We start from the raw sequence: 22,130 nt of genomic DNA on the forward strand, positions 1-22,130 counted from the left end.
CTGATGGCAATGTGGCCTGAAACAACACACCTTCACTCATGACTCTAACAAACATAAAACAACCCACTCATGTTTTATATACAGTTTCTATACTTAGTGTCGGATTATGTTGATCTGTTGGTCTTTTTGATCTGATGGGACCTCGCGTATGCGTCCACCGCCTCGGTGGACGGAAACGCGAGGTCCTATCAGATTAAAATTCTTTAGGGACAGTCATGTTAGTGCTAATATTGAGATGCATTTGGATGATGCCACTTTTGCTGAGAATAGCAAATCAATCACGCATACTATTCATTATATCATCATTAAGAAATGTTGAGTAGCATGGGTTTTACGTGTAATACAGTTCAAGTAGGAGTCTTCTTGCAATTAACATATAACTCCTGGATTTCTGTTTCCCAAATGCGACCCCTACATTTAGAGGTATTAAACTTCAGTTGTCTTGTTTCAGACCATATCTGCAACTGATCAGAGTCTTTTCGAAGCAATATGGCCTGGTTCTGGTCGTTAACCACCCTTCCTGCGTCCATATCATCAGCAAAATGTTAACGCCCACAGTTCCAATGTCAATATTTTGCAATGACGTCTGTGACCATCTTTGGTCCACCCTAACTCCAGGAAAGATCTCCCAAATTACTGACAAGACAACCACCAATCAAATTTGTTTGGGATTCCATAAGATAAAACCCTTATAAACTGAGTATCTCCCAGTGACAGATATCTCTGGCGTTTCCAGGATACTCTGAAATTTTTTCCGTCCCATCTTTATAGAAACTCGAGAGGTGAAAAAATAAAACTGCGATCGCGGGCTCGTCCGGGACTTGAACCCGGGACCTCTCACACCCGAAGCGAGAATCATACCCCTAGACCAACGAGCCCCCTTCTTTAGTTGATTAAAAGTGAGGGCTATTAATTATTTGAACGCCGTATACTATCATTGAAAGGGTCTTGGAATATTTCAAAGAGATTGTATTTTGGGGTTCCCTATGTTAATGTTATTATCGCTGGAGAGGTTACAGCCTAAAATAGGGCTACGAGACGTCTTCGATTTCTAGGGTCGGCACAAACCCGTTCTTTTTTACATACAAGAAGTTTCCCTTCCCCCTCTAAGGGCAAACACGCCTTGGACCTTTCACCTAAGTGTACAGGAGTTGTTAAATAAAAAACAATAAATTTTTAATTATTTATTCATAAGAAATATGAAATGCACGTTTTTCATTGATGGAATCCTAAGTAAATGGATCTTTACTACACTGCTCGACAAAATTAACAGAACTAAGTGTTTTTCGTGAATATTTTATTGTGGACAGTGTCCCAGAAGGCAAATATTTGATATAATAGGCATCCTGCATGCAAATTCCCAGTATCCAATAGAAATCGATCTACCACCTTACAGAGAGGCACGTTATGCAAATTATTCATCCCAGTTAAAATAGGGGTTACGACCACATCACTTCATTCCCGTTTTTTTTTATTGGCTTGCTCAGTTGGGCAGCCATCTCCAGTACTCAGGATGGCAAGTCAACGTCGTTTAGATGATTCATTATGATGGCGGGCAGTTGGACGACTTGAAGCTGGGCAGTCGCAGGCGGAGGTGTCACGTTGGCTTAATGGGTCACGCAGTGTTGTCTTGGCAAGGTGGAAGCAGTTTGGAACTTGCCATTATAAAAGCAGAACCATGACCATGATCAGTCCTATAGATCGAGGAGAGCATGCTCGTAGTCACTCTCAGCTATTCGCTGATATAATTTCCTTAGTAAATCGCACGAGAGTGCTTAAGTACACGGGCTTTGAGTGACCGGGGTTCAAGCCCGTGACTGCTAAATACGGTGCTGTTTCTCTGTATCTTGTGAACTCTGATTGTGTGTTCGTCCCTGAGTATAAACAGAAAATTTATTATTATTATTAACATATTTTCTAAGTATAGGATGCCACAGTTTGGGTGTTCATAGCATGGTCGGTTCTCGAAGTCTCAAATACTTTTTGAGTAAATTTGGAGAAGGCCATGAAATGCATTTCATCGCCGAGATGTACGTATATACATACTGGCATCTCTTAGGAAACCACGTGGTCCTTGCCATGTTGTATTTTTTTCAGGACAGAAACGGGATTTTCCAAGACGATAATTCGTGGTGTCATCGGGCTTGCACTGTGCACGAGTGGTTCGAGGAACACAGTGAAGATATCACCCATCGGCCTCCAAATTCGCTTCACTTCACTCCAGTTGAGCACCTGTGGGATGTTATGAAATGGAAAGTGAGGCGTATGGGCACGCAACCATCATATATTCCGACTCCTTGGAAAGCTTTGCACCCAGTATGGCTGCAAATTCCTACGGACGTCTTCAGACGTCTATTGGAGTCAATGCCCAATTGAATAGCGGCTGCTATCCGTGCAATCGGTGGTCCAAGACTGTATTCGGTAGGTGATCACTGAGTATGCCTGTATAAGTGTATGTCCAAGTGTATGTCCAAGGGCTGATTTTCATATTGTGGAACAATGGTGATCATAACCACTGTGTTTACCAAGATCGCGAATAATATCATAGTTTGGTTATGCTCGATAGTTTCATAAATATGAAATCATATCAAAGATGAATGGATATTGTCTTCTACGTGGAACAAACACAAGTGACCTGACCACCAATCTCTCAGATCCTTACGCTGAAGCATCCATGGAGGCTGTTAAGTCCTTGGATTTTCCTCCTTATCATTTCTGAAGGCCTAATCTTCTCTCTGAAAGTAAACGTGTATATTGCGAAGGAATTATACACCACTCCAAACAAGAGGTGAATCATTGAGCACACTCACGATGTCCATGATACCTAACAGCCATCTAGTCCATCAAAATGTGGATGACTCAATGATTCAAATTTCTTTCTGTTTCAATTTATATATCTGAATTCCAGATCCCATGAAAAGCACATCTTCAACGCCTCACACTACCACCGACTTCTCTTCTTCTTGAACCTCTTTTACGATCTTTTAAGACACACACACACATCTATAAACTCATCTATTTGCCTGTATGTTTATGGGAATAAAGTACTACTACTTCAAGAGTCAGCCCTGGATGTTCCATTTCACAATGCTGTGGAATATATGCCTCTTGTAACTGGCGGTCGGCGCCAACACCCAAGGAAATAGTTAAGCGACTACCTCCTGAGGAATCAACTTTCAAACTTCAATTCTCTATCCTCTCCTCAATAGTGGCTCCACCACTGATATATCAACCGAGTGCCATTTTTAATGGAGTTGTTACTCGGTATTGGTATCATCACCGTTCTCCCTACATCAAGCCGAAAAGGTCTGAGTTCGAATTCCATTAAGGACGCGAGGAATTTTTATGGACCTTTTTAGGGAACATAAAATAATCAGGTCATTTCTGATTGTTCGAACAATGGCTATTCTATTAAGTGTATTTTATGCATCATACCATATTTCTGTTGTGCAATATATTTTCTGTCTATCGATTCACCGGTGTTAATTAAGGGTGAATTGTAGCTCTGCATCTCCTTAAATAATAAATCATAGACCTTGTTTTCGTTGTGTTGTCTTGTATCGACAATTAGCTGCTGTTTTCGTCATCGCAACCTGCCTTTTCCACTGTCCTCATTCCAGATTGGTTTCTTCATTACGTGACAGTAACACGTGACCTCAATGAACCGCTATAGACAGTCCCATTTTCCCGCACTCGACTCTGGCAAGGGTGTCATGAAGATGGATGTAGTCCGCTGTCAAGCTGTTCGTATTGGACTGCGTTATGGTGATGGTGTCAAGCTTCCGGGTCATCTTTTCCATTCGGGAACCAATTAATCACACTCTCGGACGCTGCTTGCAGCAATAGAAAGGTCACCGTAGTTGCGCCATGTTGATAAGCTGCTTACAATTCTCTGTGGGCGTAGCGTTCTGTATGCTCAAATCTTAGAGATACCATTCTGGTGTCATGCTGGGAGATGGCTCAAATTAATTGGAGGGCTCAAAAGGAAAAGCCACCAAAGTTCTGTGTTCACCAGGGTCAAACAAGAGGTCATTAAGTTCAGATGCGTTATTAGGGTAATCTAAATATTAGTTAAATCGAAATTTAAATGTTGCCATTACGTATTTTTTTCTCTTTTCCAAGAGCCTTATGGCAAAGTACTTTTTTATATTCCCATTAATATCGAAAATATTTGTCATATACACTAAGTGGCCACTTTATTGGGTGAAATTGTCATTTTCATGCATTGAAGCCTTCCTGTGATAGCAGCAACTCGTATTAGTACCATGCAATATAAATTATCTTAAAAGATGCATAAGAATGCTGTATGTGTGAATTCTACTAAAAGACCAAATATTAAGTGACTATGAATGGTTTGCTAGTTGGTGGCAATGCTCCAGTATTAGTCTTTCGAAAAAGCAACCCTGCAGATGTTTCCGTGAGATTTGTCACATAACCAAATACAGGTGTATTTGGTCCAGTATTAGTCTTTCGAAAAAGCAACCCTGCAGATGTTTCCGTGAGATTTGTTACATAACCAAATACAGGTGGCAATAATACCATCGGATACCAATAACCCTTGACCCCTTCATGCCATTGAGTCAACATTTTGGGGCCACAAGTTATTTGCAAACTGTTTCCGACCAGGCACATCCATTCATAACTGCAGTGTGTCCATCTATGAATGGGTTCTTTCAACAGGATAATCTGCCACGTCACAAAACCAGAAAAGTACACAATTGGTTCCAGGAACACGAAAGTGAATTCAACCTACTGTGGTAGCCTCTCCAGTCACCAGATTTCAATCCATTTAAGCACTTGTTCAATGAGTTGGATCCCTTGGAAGCAGAGATCCGCAAACATACAATGTGCAACAACTGTGGGAAGCAATTGAGTCGACGTGGACCAGCATTTCTCTGGAATGCTTTCGATACCTCATCAAGTTTGATACGATGAATCCAAGCTGTTCTACTGTTATCACAGGAGTCTCTGATTGTTTCAGGATTTCTCCATTGTCCGTGTTAAAGTGATTAGCTTCAACGTACGGGTAGAATCCTCCACGTGAGGCACAGCATGCCGTTTTTCCATCAATGCTAGATGACGCCATGATAAAGATTTATAATCCGTTCAAAATCTTAAATATCTGATATCTGATTAACAGCAACCCCAGAGCAACGTATCAACTCTGTGGTACTACACTGACAGTGGTAGAGAATGAAAGGGACTTGGGGGTGGTTGTGCAGGCAGATATGAAGTTCTCTGAGCAGTGCAGACGGGCTGCAAGAGTAGCTCATGAAGTATTGTCAATGATATACAGGAATTTTTCCAGCAGGGATAAGGAGGTGATTATTCCCTTGTATAAGGCAATGGTCAGGCCACACCTAGAGTACTGTATACAGGTCTGGAGGCCTCATTTCAAGAAGGATGTAGAGCTGCTGGAACGAGTACAGAGAAGGGCAACAAGATTAGTGAATGGAACAAAGGGGTGCTCTTACGAATAAAGGCTTAAGTTTTGCAAATTACAGTGTCTGGAGACTAGGCACCAGCGAGGTGATCTGATAGAGGTGTATAAAGCCTTGAATGGTTTGAGCATGCTCAATGCTGATGGGATTCTTCCTCTAGCTCAGAATAATCACCTGAGAGGGATAAATTCAAATTGAGGAAAGACAGATGTAGGATAGACGTGCGGAAATTTGCCTTTAGCCAGCGGGTGGTTGGTTGGTGGAACAGACTTCCATCCCTTGTCGTGGAGGTTGATAGCCTAAATAAGTTTAAGGCTCAGCTGGACAGGTATTTTGAACGAACAGAGGGGTGAAGTGGGTTTTTTTTTTTTTTGGCTGATGCTGCATAAGCTTGCTTTCTTGCATCAAATGCCTCTACTAATGCTAATGCTAATGCTAATGCTAATTTTGTTTTTAAAGCACGTTTTGTTATATCTCCCTTGTAATGTGTTTATGTACTATGAACAACACGGACAGGTACAAATGTTACAGGGCACAGCCATTCATTGAGTGCAAAGGGTGAACAGTCTGCATGCCATTTATAACTGCACGATAGCCATACGTATATACATACTGGCATCTCTTAGGATAAGAAATTTATAGAACTCATACGAAATTTATAGAACACTCGAGAATAGAAAGGTGTAGAAGATTCTTGAATGTGATAGGATATTGCATAAATTTTCTGAATGTGGTAGAATGTTGTGGATGATTCTAGAATATTCTAGAAAGTGGGAGTATTGTTTCAATATTATAGAAGATTGTAGATGATTATAGAATATTTTGCAATAATATAAATTGAAAGCTGTAACTTATATTTAGTTTCCTCTCCCAGAGGAAACTCCTAGTTTAAAGGAGTACAAACTACCATTCGATGATTCAAGGAGACTGGCAGTTTATAGGACAAACCACGATCAGGACGACCACGTGTAACAACGGAAGCATAAGGTAAAACCATAACACTGATTTCTAAATGCAATCAACGACTGACTGCATCTGAAATTCGAGTTGAGTTCAACAGGAACAGAGGAACTCCAGTTCTATATCCACTGTCAAACTTCGCCTTAAAGAACCAGGAGTTCATGAGCGTGTAGAGGTCCGAAAACCCTGATTAAAACGAGAAAATCTAAACGGTTGGCATGGGCTAAAAGCCATCAACATTGGACAATTGAAGAGTGAAAAAATGAATTCTGTTTTCTTGGAGTGAGTAACATCGTCAGAATTGAAGGAATTGTAAAAAAAGAAGGCTATAAAACATTCTTGGATGCAGTATCTTCTGGACTTCAACTTTATGGAAGAAATTTTATATTACAAGAAAATGACCCGAAACACAATTCTAAGCTGTGCGGGACTTTCTAGCAACCAAACAATAGGAGGCGTATTGGACCCTACTCTCTTTGCCCTAGATCCATTAGCTACAGCTTCGATTGAAGAGGATTTCAAAAATTCCTGCAATCCTCGACGGAATCTAACTGAAACCCTCTGAAAAAGAGTGGCAGACATTAATGCATTGCTCGATTAAACTGAGGAGGACCAGGGAACATAAGGCTATGATTCCATAGTTATTGCCCATTGGCTGAAAGATACAATGGAGCAGTTAAGGTCACTATAAAATGCAAACGGTCGGGTATTTTAACGGGTGGTGTAGTGCTGTTGCGCGACAATGTAATCAGCCCCTTTAACTACAATGGTAGACACTGAACATCCTGCCTGCAGCTCTGATCTGTCACCCAGTTTTAAAGGGAAAAATCATTTTGTGATTTATTGCTTTTATGTTCAGTATACTTAAAAATGTTTCAGACTACATTAATATCGTAATTTTCCAATTGTATTTCCTCCTCCTTTTAAAAATTCTAATTAAATTTTCGCTAGTTGATGTAATTATCTTATGAAGATAATTTAATCAGTCATTTTGAATAGTTTTATTATATCCGCTTTGGTAAATACATTATAATGTTTTTTCACAGCTTCCTTAATTCAACGTTAGGTGGTTTTTTTGTTAAAAATATTTTTAATCAACTTAATGCACTTCACTTGTATTGCAATAGAAAACAGAGTTTTAATCATTCGATTGCTGTTCTGTAACTTTTGTACAAAAAAAAAATTGTTAACTTAATACTTTATTCATTTTTCGATGTAATTTTTCGGTCTGCCAAACGTGACAACTTTGTAAAGTTGTTTTTTGTGAACCCATGTAAAATATCGAATTTTTTTTAATTACATGTACATCAGTAATATATTCATATCTTTTTTCATTTCCATTTCACGCTTGTTCTCCCGAGACTTATTTTATTTTTGTGCTCTCTACCTTTTATTCATTTGCCTTTTGCTATGCCTAGAAATGAGTTTTATTGGCCACATACACTGTGCTGCCACTTTATTAGGTACACCCACCTAGTAGCATTGAACAAGATGCTGAAAACGTTGTCAGTTCCTTGAGATTCGACGGAGGTGTAGGCCTGCAGCGAACAGCCCTTTCCAGCTCATCCCAAAGATGTTCAATAGGATTGAGATTCGAGGACTGAGCGAGCCACTGCAGCAAAGAAAAGTCATTGTCGTGTTCCTAGAACCATTCCATATCGGGCTTTGTGCACCAGCGCATTAATTATCCTGCTGGAAGTAACCATCTGACTGAAGATAAACTGTCAACATGAACGGATGCACTTGGTCAGCAACGATGTTTAGGTATGATGTGGCATTCAGACGTGAATCTGTGGATATCAATGGACCCAACGTGTGCCAAGAAAACATTCCCCACACCATAATACTGCCCCACCACCTTGCACAGTAGTCGTAAGACATGACGGGTCCATGGATTTGTGTTGTTTCGCCAGATTCTGAGCCTTCAATCAACGTGAACCAGGAACTTCGACTCGTCAGACCAAGCAACTGTTTTCCAATCCTCGATAGTCCAGTGCTGGTGTTGCTGTGCCCACAGGAGGTGTGTTCTCTTGTTCTTCATTGATAACAAAGGTACGCGATGTGGCCCTCGGCTGTTGTAGCCCATTCGCGACAAAGTGCAACTAGTGGTCCGTTGCGGTATTTTGTTCTGCGCATCAAGGTTGTATTCTGACGTGATGTGCGACATTGTGGCCCGTCTGTTTACTTGCACAATTCTAGCCATCCTCCTCTGACCTCTCTCATCAACAAGCGATTTTCTTCCACAGGAGTGCCGTTGAGAGGATGTTTTCTGTTCGTTGCACCACTCTCGATACACCCTTGAAACTGTGGTGCGTGAAAAGTTCAGGAGAGCTGCCGTTTCAGAGATGCTTTGTCCAGCACGTGTTGCCCCTACTACCATGCCACGTTCGAAGTCCGTTAGATCACTCCTTCCTCGTCATCGCAGTGGATTTCGCTGGGGCGTTCGACACCCTCTGGTGGCCGAGCGTCTTGGCGAGACTCAGAGCTGCCAACCTTCCATTGAATCTTTATTATTGCATGAAGGATTACCTGGCTGATAGAGCAGTGCAAGTTACCACACCATATAAATGCCTCAGTCGCCCAGTCCGCAGGGGCTGCCCCCAGGGTTCTGTCCTGGGGCCGCTCCTGTGGAACTTTGTCCTGGACGAATTCCTCGCCATGGATCTGGGTGGTGTGGAGGCCCAGGCCTATGCAGATGACTTGATCTTGACCATCGAGGCTGACAGCAGATCCTCCTTAGAAATCCAAGCAAATGATGCCCTGCAAAACCTGCTAGATTGGACGAAGCTACACTTGCTCAAACTAGCACCCGACAAGACAAATTCGGTGCTGCTAAAAGGTATGCTAGACTTAAGGAGACCACCACAAATTAAGATTGAAAACAAAACAGTTAAGCTGTGCGAACAGATTAAATACTTAGGAATAATCTTGGACAGAAAATTAAATTTCAAGCCACACCTAGAATATATTAAACAAAAGATAAGAAGATACGTGGCCCTCCTCGCTAGAGTCACTCGCAGGGACTGGGGACTCAGACGTACTACCCTGTCTTTGTACTACTAAGCTCTCTTCATCCCTGCCATCACATATGGCTACCCTGTCTCCCCTGTCTGGTACGCAAGGGCGGCACTAGAAGTGAATAAACGGATCCTCGAAACCATTCAGAGGACCATCCTCCTTACCATGTCGAGAGCAACTAGAACGACTAGCACGGCTGCCCTCCAAGTCCTGGTAGGAGTTCTACCCCTGGATCTCGAAGCTACCCGCTGTGGTCTGCTCTACCATCTTGCCAGAAACACATCGGCTACGATGTATGACCTCACCACTGACATCACTAATGACCGCAACTATGAGAAGAGAAGAATCACCGACCACCTCATCCAGATTTGGCAGAGGAGATGGAGCAACACAGAAAAAGGTGCAGTGACCAGAAGATTCCTCCCCACTGTCACCAAGCTGTACCCTAAGGCGCCAGCGTGGTTTCACCCTGGTCGAAATACCACCTTCCTCCTTACAGGACACGGCCCGTTTAAAGCTAAACTTCACCAACTTGGTACAGTATCATAAATAACGCGGACTGTCCCTGTGGCAACCCGGAGTCCTGGAGACACTTAATGTTTGAGTGCGATTTGTATGACGACCTGCGGCTACAGCTAATAACGTCAATCCAATATATCCCAGACAACCAAGAACCCAGACTGCTAGACACTCAAGAGGACTACAAGGCACTCAGTCAATATGCCCAGGATCTATTTTCTAGAAGGAAAACAATGATAGAAATATACCAAAGGCAACCAACTAGAAAGAATGCAGGAGGTCAAACAAGTAAAAAAAAAAAAAAAAAAAAAACACAAGCAAAAAACTCACCATACAACAGAAAGACAAGACTTTAGGATGATTTGAATGGCCTACTATCGACCCAAAACTGCACTCCCTTGTGCGGTTTTTTTTTTTGGTTTTTTTTTCGGGGAGGGGGTATTTGCTCTTCTCCTCTCCTCCCCATATTTTCACTCTGGTGGGGCATGGGCATGCCCCACTGAAAATGGGGGGTCACCTCTCTATCCGACCCCTCTTCTTCCTATTTCTTCCCCCTAGTCTTCACCTTCCCCTCCCAACACTTTCTCTTGTACAGCGACTGCCCCACATGTCCAAATTTAAATCGCATCAAATTTTGCCCCACCTTTTAGGCTCTCTAGAAATAGTTCTTTCAGCGTAAAACCCCACGCAGCGCTTTCTAAATGCAATTTTACTTAAACCGATAACTCCAACTTAGCGATAACTCCAACCTTTATTTTAGGTCCTCGTCACCGAAATCCCAGGAAAGTAAGTGGCAGGACCTGCCAGAGTATAATTAGTCTCTTGGTACACCCGGCCGGCGTCCCCGTCGCTAGGTATAGTAACGCCGGGTCCCACTGGGGGCCCGGCGGCCAACAGGCCGGATGAACAATGGGCACAACAAACTACATACCACATGACCCATACATTATTTTTAAACCTCTGGCATAGACAGGGTACTGTCACTCGATACAAAGAACATACGCGGAGATGGGAGAAATCCCCAGAGCCGTCAGACCCTCAACATACCTATACCTATACCTAGATCACTCTTTTTCTTCATTCTTGCTACGCTTTGTACGCTTAACTGATACTAGAAAGGTAGTTCTGCTGCATTTATATCCACAAGTGTGGTCATGTGACTTGCAACGTTGTGGGACAAACCATTTGTGTGCACAGCAGTGGTTCACCTAATAAAGTGGCAGCACAATGTATGTATACACGCTAGATGTATACATAGGCTGCCTGATGTTATTCCAAACATCAGGCAGCCTATGTTTGGAATAACAGCAAATGTATGCTGCAGAGAGTGTTCTCCTTCCATCCTTCCAACGAAATATCGCATTGATGCGACAAAGTTGACCAACCTCTCTCTCTCGCTCTCCAGCATATCTCATACATTCTCAATACGATTGAGTTCAGATGAATGGGGGGGGGGGCAGAGATAATGGCGGAAATCCGTGTCATGCTCGCTGAATCATTCTTGCACGATTCTGCCACGGCTCCGTTGCATTGTCATCCATTGTCATCAGCACCGGGATAAACTTATAACATTGCAGGCTGGAGTAGATCCAATACAAAATTAAGGTACTCCCTGGATGTCTTTCGACTTTCCACCGGTATCAGCAGACGCAGTTCTTGCCAACAAAATATTCCTCATTCCATGATACCACGTCCAGATGCTTGGGTTGTCTTAACAAGGCAAGCAAGCTCCATTGCTTCGTGTGGTTTTCGGGACACTATCTGCCTACTACCAGTACAAATCAAAGTGTATCGCGATTTGTCTGACCACATGACTTTTTTCCATTGTCCACGGTCTAATCACGACGTTCTCGGCACCACTGCAAGTGGATTTTATCTGAAACAAGTGGCCTCTGAAACAAGTGGCTTCTGAATAAGCAGGTGACTGCCATTACCCAGTTTCTTTAATTCACTGCGTATGGTATGGGTTGAAATAGCGAAGTTCTGGGCTTGAATTTAAATATTATTCCATGCACACTAGATGTCCTATTTTTCCATACAGTCCTCCTTAGAGTACGATAGCTTGGCTCTTAAAGTTTTTTTTTTTTTCTGTTCTGCCACATTTGTGCCTTTGAGATGTGGAAGAGCCACTTGTTTTCCAGTCATTAAAAGCCTTAGTGATGGATTCTCTTGAGAAACCAGTTATGTATCTAAACGTGCACCAAAGATAAGACCTTTTAAAAAAATCTGAGAGAACGTTTTCCCCATTCTGGCTTCAGATTATTACAGTCGAACAGCCTTTGCAGTCTTTATACTCAACGAGGCAACATATCATCACCCTCATGCCACAGTTTTCTTTCTAAAAAAAGGGATGACCAGTGATGTTTCGAAGACCATGATCCAACAAATTCTCCTCCTCCATATGTGCCCCTGTTTAGGCGCTCGGTAAAGGAAACCACACTTACGGCCACCAACAACGCCTAAAGTTTGCACCTGAATGATTTCATTGGACCATTGAATTGAAAAAAATTGCCTTTTCCGATGAATCACGTTTCCTGTACGTCGTGTAGATGTAGATGAGGAAATGGCAACAAAATGCGGAGAGGAACCGCTCCTTTGTCCTGATCCAACAGAAACAGGCAGGTGACGGCTGTGTCACCTGCCTGTTTGCTATGAGTGATATTTATAGGAATTTTTTTGTCGCCCTACAATCCCCTAGACCGCACTCTGAATGGTAAAACCTAACTGTCCATTCTAGCAATCCCTGCGCGATTGCATACTGGCTATAATCTCCTTCCTCTATGCACCGAGTGGAAAAGGCCCGGGTTCAAATCCCATCAATGACGCGAGGAACATTTATGGGCTTTTTATTTTAACTCTGTGCTGGGTTAGAGGCGTGAATATCAAGGTTTCTCCTTGTTTCTCCCTGTTTGCTGTCCTATTGTTCCAGCTACCTATCTTTCTCCTTTCCATCCTGCCATCTCTCCCATACTTACTATACCACCTTGACTCACGGCTAAGATCTCATTATCAAATCTCATAACTCTTGAATTGTATGCCATATCTAGGAATAAAATAGTTGAGGTGGTTTTTCCATTGCCTTGCCCAACTACAAAGTACCCTGAGAGAGAAGGCCGACTGTCAGTACGAAAAACTGAAGAACAAGAGTCAGAATTAAAAGGATATCACTAAAAAAGAATAGAATGATATTCCCCATTAAAAAGAGTTTGATTAAAAATCAGGAAATTTTAGAGATCTTTTCAGAACATGGTCTCAGGTAAGTTCGAATCCCATCAATGACGCCAAAAATCTAGCTTTTTCTTCCATAAACTGGATTTTTCATCCAGCGAACAGGAAATCGTCCATAGAACACACCAGTTTACAGACGTAATATTATACAGCTCAATATAGTTTACTTTGCTGATGCCTAAAACCCTACAAAAATAACAACCCTGATGCTATCAGTAAACTCCCAGAATTTATTCATACAGTGAGTCTGCATAGTAGTACAGTGGCATCTTCACCCTCCTTCCATCGGGTGGAAAAGGCCCAGGTTCGAATCCCTTCGAGGAATTTTTATGGGCTGGATTCACTACTTGGATGAGTTTGTCCTTCCACGCGTAGATAGCTAGGGCCCCTTCCCTAGAAACTCGGTTTTGAGTCCAGCAAAACAGGAAATTCACGAAAATACTTCGGTAGTTGAATTAATAATCCGGGTGATCCTAGTGTGCCTTTTTTTATTCACACGGTGATACCAATATGCGCAAAATTGTCCCTTAAATAAGAGCTAAATAAAAAATAAATCCTTGAGATAGTGTTCCTATATCGCCTATCACAGGCAAACTGGTTGCAAGCCACCTCTGATAGATAGATAGTCAGTGGATTTTATTTTTGCAGTCTGGTGTTCCTGTCTTTTCAAACTCCTCGGGAAAGTGAAAAACACAGACTGCTGAAGACATACGAAGCATATATCAATTGTACACTTCCTAAGTAAAAGTTTGCGCCACTTTTTCCACTCAGATTTCGATAACATCGTTTTGCTTAACGAGAATAAGTTAGTTCCATGAAAAAAACTTCAATTTCAATCCCCCGCTGGAGAATTTGCATGCAGGTGACTATGGATGGCCACGATGCCGATGTGTTGAAGTAAGCATTTTTGTCAGAGAGTTCGCCATCTGCCGTAACATATTTACGTACGCTTGGAAAGGTCGCAGCTCCCAATACGACATGGAAATACGATACCTACTCTATTTCTCATGCACGAGGCTGGTATCAATAGGATACTTACCATTCCCGTCCACACTCCTGCCAGAAAGTTTGATATACGCTTCTCAGGAAGATGGGAAGGATAGAAACAGAAAATAAAAATAAGGAAAAGAAACAAGTGGGAGGTGGCATGTTGAAATGTAAAATAAGTGGTAATGGATACATTGGGAGTACAGTTTCATAAAAAATCCTTTAGGTGGTGCTGCCATCTCATCTCACATAAGAAACTTAATTTGCAAATATCTCTGATTGCACCTGTATGGGAGATTTCGATTTGTTTTCTGGTTGGTATCGAGGGAGTCGCATTGCGTCAGTCTAACTGAGCTTTGTTAAACATTTTTCTATTTTGGTGGAATTCGGTAGTCGTATCACGCATGCACATACGTCACTATCAGCAGCTTTTCTATTTACTGTTTATATTCATCGCTGGATATTCTCAATGGATAAAAGTCACGGCTTTATTGCACCTGTCCATTACTAACACCAATAGATGAAGGCAGCTGTAGCATTTCCTATTGGAAGCTTAGTTTTTATTTATAAGATTCTCTCTGCGGTGGTCAGACTGTTTATTCACCATCTAACCGATTTTGCAAATAAAACACCACAATGATCTGGGTATTATTATACGAAGGAATCATAATGACCTTGGGGAGATCATTTTCAATAAATCTGTGAGTCATATATTTATATTTTATACCAACCTTCATTATAATGATCGTAAAAATAAATTATTTATAGATTTAGAATTTTATTAGCTGTTATAAGTTTTATCTATTGATCATTCGTACGTTGATAACGCATCGATTAGTCATTCTTTCCTTTGAGTAGATTTCTACATGCCAAATTATTTGCAAATATTTGCAATTATTTGTAAATATTTCTCATTAATATCGTAATTTTAATATCATAAATAAATACTTAAGTGCTCCCTCTGCCGGTTGTATTGTTGATTCGTTCGTATTTTAGCCACCAGCTGCGCGACAATCGACAGTGGATTGCCATGGTTACCGTCATAATTCTTCATATTTTTACAGTACTCTGAAACAGTGTTGCCAACTCTTAATAATATTTCCCGCTAGCCGCATACTCAAAATCCGCTATTTTTAACACTTAACCCGCCAAATTTTTAAAATTTTCATTTGTTTGTACTTTGTAGTGAATAAAAACAAACAAACAAATAGTATATATAAATAGTTATTTATTTTCTGTTTTTAATATAAAATCAATATCTAAAAATCTAAATTAATTTCGAAATTGAATATCTCCTCATCATATGCTTCTTGTGTACCTATTTTGCGAAGCACTTCTTCAGGTAAAACAATTTTTACAACACTTTTCAACTCTTTTGAGCCCGTATCGTACTGATAAGATTGCATTAACCATGCCAACACTCATTCTGTTGCGTCTTTTGTTTTTTACTAGATTTAAGTTGCTGAATATTCTTTCCACATCTGCATTGGATAATGGCAAAATTAAAATACCCAATGCAAATTGGCTAATTTCTTTAAATGGATTTTCACCGCTTGCATCTGGATATTTCTAAACTTCTGACCAAAACTTCATTGTATTGTTGATGTTTTCTCATTTAACAAGAGTAATGTTTATATACTGTTGATCATTTTTTTCAATTTGATTCAAAAGATTTGTTTACTCTTTGTACTTCAGATAAGATAGGTTTTAAAAATAAAATATACGCTAAATTACTTTCATCTTTGAACATTGAATAAAGAAGTTGTGCAGTATAACGTTTGTCAGTCAAACGAGTTATTTCAAAATGGGCTTTTATTTCAATATACTGTTCTAAAATTCTTGTTATAGCAACTTCAATGGATAATCACTTTGTTTGACACGAATGAACTATCTTTTTCGGATCTGCACCATCGTTTATGGCACTTTATAAATATTTAAATTGATTTTGTCAGCTAGTGGATTTACTAAACCAATTATAAGTTTCAGCGATCATGAATTCTAGACTTCTAGGGAATATTTCGCGGGTTGCATGAGATACTGCTAATTTCAAAGAATGACATACGCATTTAATTAATATCAATTTCGATACATCGGACTCCAAATGTGTATAAACGCTGTTATTAACTCCAATCATAACGCTAGCATTATCTGTCCCAATGCCCACAAATTATTTAAATTCTGGTTTAAATCGTTTCAGCTAATTCTTAATATTATTTTTGGTATATTGTAATTATGGAAGGTAGATTAAATGATACTGAAAACAGACTGGCTCTGATGCCGTAGCCTAGTAGTCAGGCGCGCGGGTGCATAAGTACACGTGCCTTGAGTGACCGGGGTTCTAAGCCCGTGACTGCTGAATACGGTACTGTTTCTTGTATTCTGTGTATCTTGTAAACTCCTCTGACCGTTTGGTCGTCCAGGAGTATAAACAGAAAATTTATTAAAGGAAGTTTAAAATTTTCCAGCGTTATTTTAATTGAATTTGAAATATTTTCAGCGTTACATTGATCTAATTCTACAAGAGCTAAGAATGTAGAAACTCTTTTATCGAATTGCTCATCATAATACACAATTGCAATACCTAATAGTTTTGTTACACTAATATCGTTTGATTCATCTAGTAACAAACTATAATTTGAAAAGCCATTGAGCACTGACTATAATAAATCTTTCTGAAAGTGGGGGTGTAGGATATATTTTATAACGCCGTTGCATTTTGTTCGATGAATTTTTAAAGTTTTGGCTGTTTGATCTTGGAATGCATTCTTACATAATTCACCAAGGTGGTCTATTGCCAGTATTGACGAGTGAGCACAAACAAACAAACTTAACTTTGCTTCAGCTTCCACTGTTTGTAAATTCTTGGTGGGAAAATTTAATTTAGATTGGTTGCCTGATCTATTAGGTGAAAATGGTTCTTCTACTGACTTAATATGTTTGAAAGTTTTTAAATGACTTTTAATGTTATGTCGGTAATTCGGATCGCATTTCTTGGAAGCCAATCAAATACGACGAATAAAAATTATTCAATGCCATTTCTTCGCGGTTTCAAAAAAAGGCGTCATTAGAATTTTTCCCACATTTTTAGATTTGATTCAACAATTAAAGCTATGACCCAACAGTCAGGTCGTTTGACCGCGGGCGTAACTACGTAAAATTGTTGGGGTTCTCCTCAGGGAAATTCCAGAATAATATAAAACCGATTCTTCGCTTTAAAAAAAAAAAAAAAAAAAAACTATGAAATATGATATCCCAACTATGTTTACGATGTATATCGATAAAACATTTCAATTATGAAATATTTTTATTGTTAATTAAATAATTACTTGAACAATTAATTTAATATTTGTTAAATAAATATTTCTTAATTTAAATGTTACATTGCCAAAATATATAAAATGCTAAACATTTATACTCTTCCCGCTAAAAAATCCGCTATCCGCTATTTCATATTTTAATCCGCTAAACCTGAAGCAATTCCGCTAAATCTAGCGGGAAAACCGCTAAAATGGCAACACTGCTCTGAAATTGATTTAACCAGAAAGTGTTTATATTTTTATGTCAAATATTGAATACACATCCTGTCAGATTCAACGACATACAGAGTTTGCAACACGTTTAACATTAACAAACTTAAAAATAAACTTGATGGGATCCTAAGAAGATTCAGAGCCAACAAACAAATTAATTTACACACCCTCCAGCAAATAGGCATACGCAGTAATATTCTCCCAAACATTTTTGGAATAGTCAAACTCCATAAACAAGATTATCCTTTAAGATCCATTGTTTCCTATAAACAGTCCGCCTATGCCAATCTATCCATATTCCTCGTCAAAATTATTTCACCTTTAATGAAATTTTCTCGGTTCAGAGTCTACAATACTGAACAGGCACACGAACGTATAACTTCCATGATCATATCTGAAAACGATATTCTCCCGTCCTTCGACGTCGTCTCCCTATATACAAACGTACACATCGAAACCATGCTACTGGCTCTTAAAGAACTCTTAAAGACGACACTTTGACAAAACGTACTGACTTAAATAATGACATTTTAGAAGTCACGTCACTGTTACTTACGCCAAACAATTTAAATTTCAAAACAACATCTACGAAATTTTCGGCCTCCCCATGGGCCTCGGTATCTCTGCCCCTTTATCCCAAATCTACCTCGCTTCTATTGAAGAAAAAATACTCCAATCCTTTCCCCCAGGGATTAAACTATATATGAGATACGCGGACGACGTCCTCTTAATAGGCAACAAAACTACTATCGATACTTTACTGAACACGTTTAATACAACACATGAGAGACTCAAATTTACCCTCGAAATAGAAACCGATAATAAAATTAATTTTCTAAACCTCACTATATACAAAATAGGTACATCTTTAGGCACAAAAATATACAGAAAGAACACACATGCAGGTAAATTCTTACTTTACCACTCACACCATCCTCTATACATCAAAAAAGCAGTTCTATACAATCAGATATACAACGATATCAAATATAGTCACAAACATCACACAAACAGACCTATCTGTAGAATTGCAATACCTCACCAAAAAATTCATCGACAGGAAATACCCATTACAACTAATAAAAGAAACCATCACCAAAGTCCATAATAATACTAATAACCCGATCAAAATTAATAACCACGTGAATAAGAATAAGATACACAAACCCCTTATCACCCTCCCATACCATCGACAATATGCTAGACAACTTCAACAGATTTTTAAAAATACAGATATCAAATTAATATTTACACCTTATAACAAACTAAGTTCTAAATTCAATTCATACATGACAACATACGAGTATGGGACACAAGATCATAGGCAGTACAACAGCAAAATTCGGGACATCAAATTCTAACACGCGTGCACACTACCATTTTAATTGCGTCAAATCTAATTTAGCAAGTACAGAACTAGCACAACAGGTTAAATCTTATAATCATAACCCACTCATCGATTCAGCGATCACAATAGTTAAACTAAATTCCAGTTATAAAATCCTTCAAAACGAAACCCTCATCATTGAGTGGTTTAAGCGCCACACATCACTTAACATATTAAACAAAAACATTCCCGCAAACTTCTCCCCTATTTGGAATTTAGCAAGTATTAAGTTTCCGCGTGCACTGAAATGCATTTCGGGAACCCAACCTGTATATAACACACTCGCGCGCTCTTCCCCCCTCCCCACTATAACTTAGTTTTTAAAGTCCATAACTAGTTTTTAAATTTATAATCCCCGTAAGTTATTAGAATCTCTTAACCACTATGCATGTGGCAAAACTTTCAACCAACTAAGTGGATTACTATGAGGTGAGTGCTGAAAAATTAAGCTAAGCTATATCCACGATCTAACCCTCTCCTTTAACACGAATCACTTTTTGAATTCTTGTTGGCACGGATTCAACCTTGAACAGTTTATATGAATATTATTAGGCCATCCTGAAAATAATTGGACACACAATTTATTCAGGTTTCGTGGAAGCTGTTGTTGTATTTTCACTTTCCATTCAAGGTAGCCCCATATGTTCCTTGTAGGGTTTAAATATGGCGATGGCTGTCCACTTTAAATGTCCTATGATTCCCTCATGATCCTTCAACCAGTTAAAAACAGTAAAGGTATTGTGAACAGGACTGTTGTCATCCTGGAATAGAGTATCGAAATTATCAGTGTCCTTCCAAAATGGTCAAAAAAGCCACAACCTGATTAATCCTGGTTTGTATTTCAAGTAGAGTACTCACCTACTTCATAATAGTTAAAATATCCTCAAAGCATCACTGGTGCCCTCGTGGGTAGCAAGCACAGTTGGTAGAATCGCTCCTCCCCACACCAGGTGGAAAAGACCTGAGTTCCAGTCCCGTCTATGATTTCAGTGCCTTTTTCACAACTTGGATGATTAAGTCGGTCTCAGGCGAGGATAGCATGACTTTTTCTTCCCGAAAACTCGGGTTTTTCGTCCAGTAAACAGAAAATCGACCACAGATCCCATGCAACTTACAGCAATATACACGGACCAATATAGCCTTAGTCGCTGATGCTCCTAAAATCCTTCTACAACAACAACAACAACAACAGCATCACTCTCTTCACAGCGCTCTCTTATAAATCGGCTAATACGGTCCTTGGTTATAGCAGTTATGTCTTGTTTCAAATCATTTTTCGTTTATCAGACGAGATATTCATCACCGATTACAATCACGCGGTTTTTTTTACCACAGTTCTGCTGCTTTCCAGTTGATTTCGATTCATGCTATTCCTTAAAAATTTATTACTGTTCTTTTTGAAACACCAGCTACTTCTTTAAAAGGATGTTCTTTAGACCAAATGCCAAATCCTTTTTGTCACTTAGTAATATTAATCCTGGTGGAACCCCTTGCTTCTTCAATAGCAGTTGGTATACCTATAAACAGAGAAAATGTATTAACCTTATACTCTTAATTTCAATGCTGTAAGTAAACAAGCGTAGAAGATACACGCGTTCAATCTCTTGTATGACCTGAATACCATCAAATGACTAATTTTTTGGACAGTATCTTTATTTGTATGTGATGCTGGTTTTAGTTTTATTTGTTTACATCTATGATTATGTTTTTTTTTGTAGGTAAATCCAAACGAATTGATGGCATCAAATACCTTCCAATATTCCTCGCTCTTTGGACTGCAAAAGAAAGCTCCAAAATACTAGACATCAAGTAAAATCTCTAATGATGAAAATATAGATTTCTTTCTCTCGAAGCCAAACTATCTTAATGTCAAAGTCCAAGCGTGTCTACGAAATACACCTTTATCGTTTGTCCATCAAAATGCTGATACGTCAAGCCGAGATGTATCGATTCCACACCGATGGATAATAATTCCGTCTCCAAATAACCTTTCGATCGTGTTATTAGCACGAATGCCCTTCGGATATGAAGATTTCTCAGAGCATCACTCGTATACGTGGCTTCGCAAAAAAACAAAGAAGTTTAATTCAGGCTATCCGTCATTGGCCACCCATTTTTGGAAAAGGTAAAGCTTTTCGAGGGAGTCACGTTCGAGCCCAACCCGTGAATATTAAACACGCTAATGGTCCGACAAATCGTTACGATGTATGGCTACCGGAAAACTCTACATCAGTGGATTATTCTACTTACCTTAGCAATAATATCCCCGTCTTCCCGCTTGTGCAAGTCAAGAATCCTAATGTCGGAAGTGCTGTTGGCGATGTGCCGATACCGACCTATCGAAACGTCACCCGAGTTTCCAGTTCCTATGTCAATATTACGTCAAATACCCTGAGGGATTTACTCGCCAATATCACAGCTGAATGCAGCGTGGAGAGCGTAACTGAAGGAGTTTCGTTTTCCTCCCGACACGCCGACCGGGGATGTATGGACCCCACCATTAGCCAGAATAATACTACTCCATATCACACTAGGACCTCTCTCGCTGAAGTCACCCCCGACAATGACGCCTACAACTGGATTTTTCTTCTTCTCTCCGTCTTAGTTCTAGCCGGTGGACTCGGCAATGTTCTTGTGTGTCTAGCGATTTGCCTCGAGCGACGGTTACAAAATGTCACCAACTATTTTCTTCTTTCTCTGGCGGTAGCTGACCTTCTGGTTTGCGTGGCAGTGATGCCCTTTGGCATCCTTGATGGCTTCTTTGGTAAGTATTAAATTTTGAAGGAATTGTCATAAGCACTTAGAAATCGTGCAGTGAAAATAGATAGAAAAAGTAGTTTTATACTGGTTTATAGTCTAGTATATTATTATTATTAAAATCTGCTTTATTACCGTTTTAGTTTACCCCCCCCCCCATTGAACAGCTGCAGACTAGAGGGGTGCACTATCAACCGATCAAATTACAAAAGTATACAGAGACCACACCCACCAATTAACACATGCATAGTGGAATGAGCAATAGTGATGGTACACTGGTGTGCAAAACTTAAGAACCAACAC

General features: G+C 39.8%; 1 protein-coding gene and 1 non-coding gene across 2 annotated transcripts in view; one reads left to right on the forward strand and one right to left on the reverse strand.

Annotated features, from left to right (window-relative positions):
* The window catches only part of LOC150091828 (5-hydroxytryptamine receptor 2C-like), a 100,077-nt gene that overhangs the window by 53,237 nt on the left and 24,710 nt on the right, over positions 1–22,130 (forward strand). The window contains exon 2 of the mRNA XM_090385863.1: positions 20,789–21,834. Coding sequence (XP_090241989.1) covers positions 21,096–21,834 — 739 coding nt within the window. The 5' untranslated portion in view covers positions 20,789–21,095. The remainder of the gene's footprint in view (positions 1–20,788; positions 21,835–22,130) is intronic.
* Positions 807–878, reverse strand: TRNAP-CGG (transfer RNA proline (anticodon CGG)). Its single transcript has one exon. It is a non-coding gene; the product is annotated as a tRNA-Pro (tRNA).

This window comes from Mastigoproctus giganteus, chromosome 1 (genome assembly GCF_048544385.1).
Source record: "Mastigoproctus giganteus isolate SK-2022 chromosome 1, ASM4854438v1, whole genome shotgun sequence".
Classification (NCBI taxonomy): Eukaryota; Metazoa; Arthropoda; class Arachnida; order Uropygi; family Thelyphonidae; genus Mastigoproctus; species Mastigoproctus giganteus.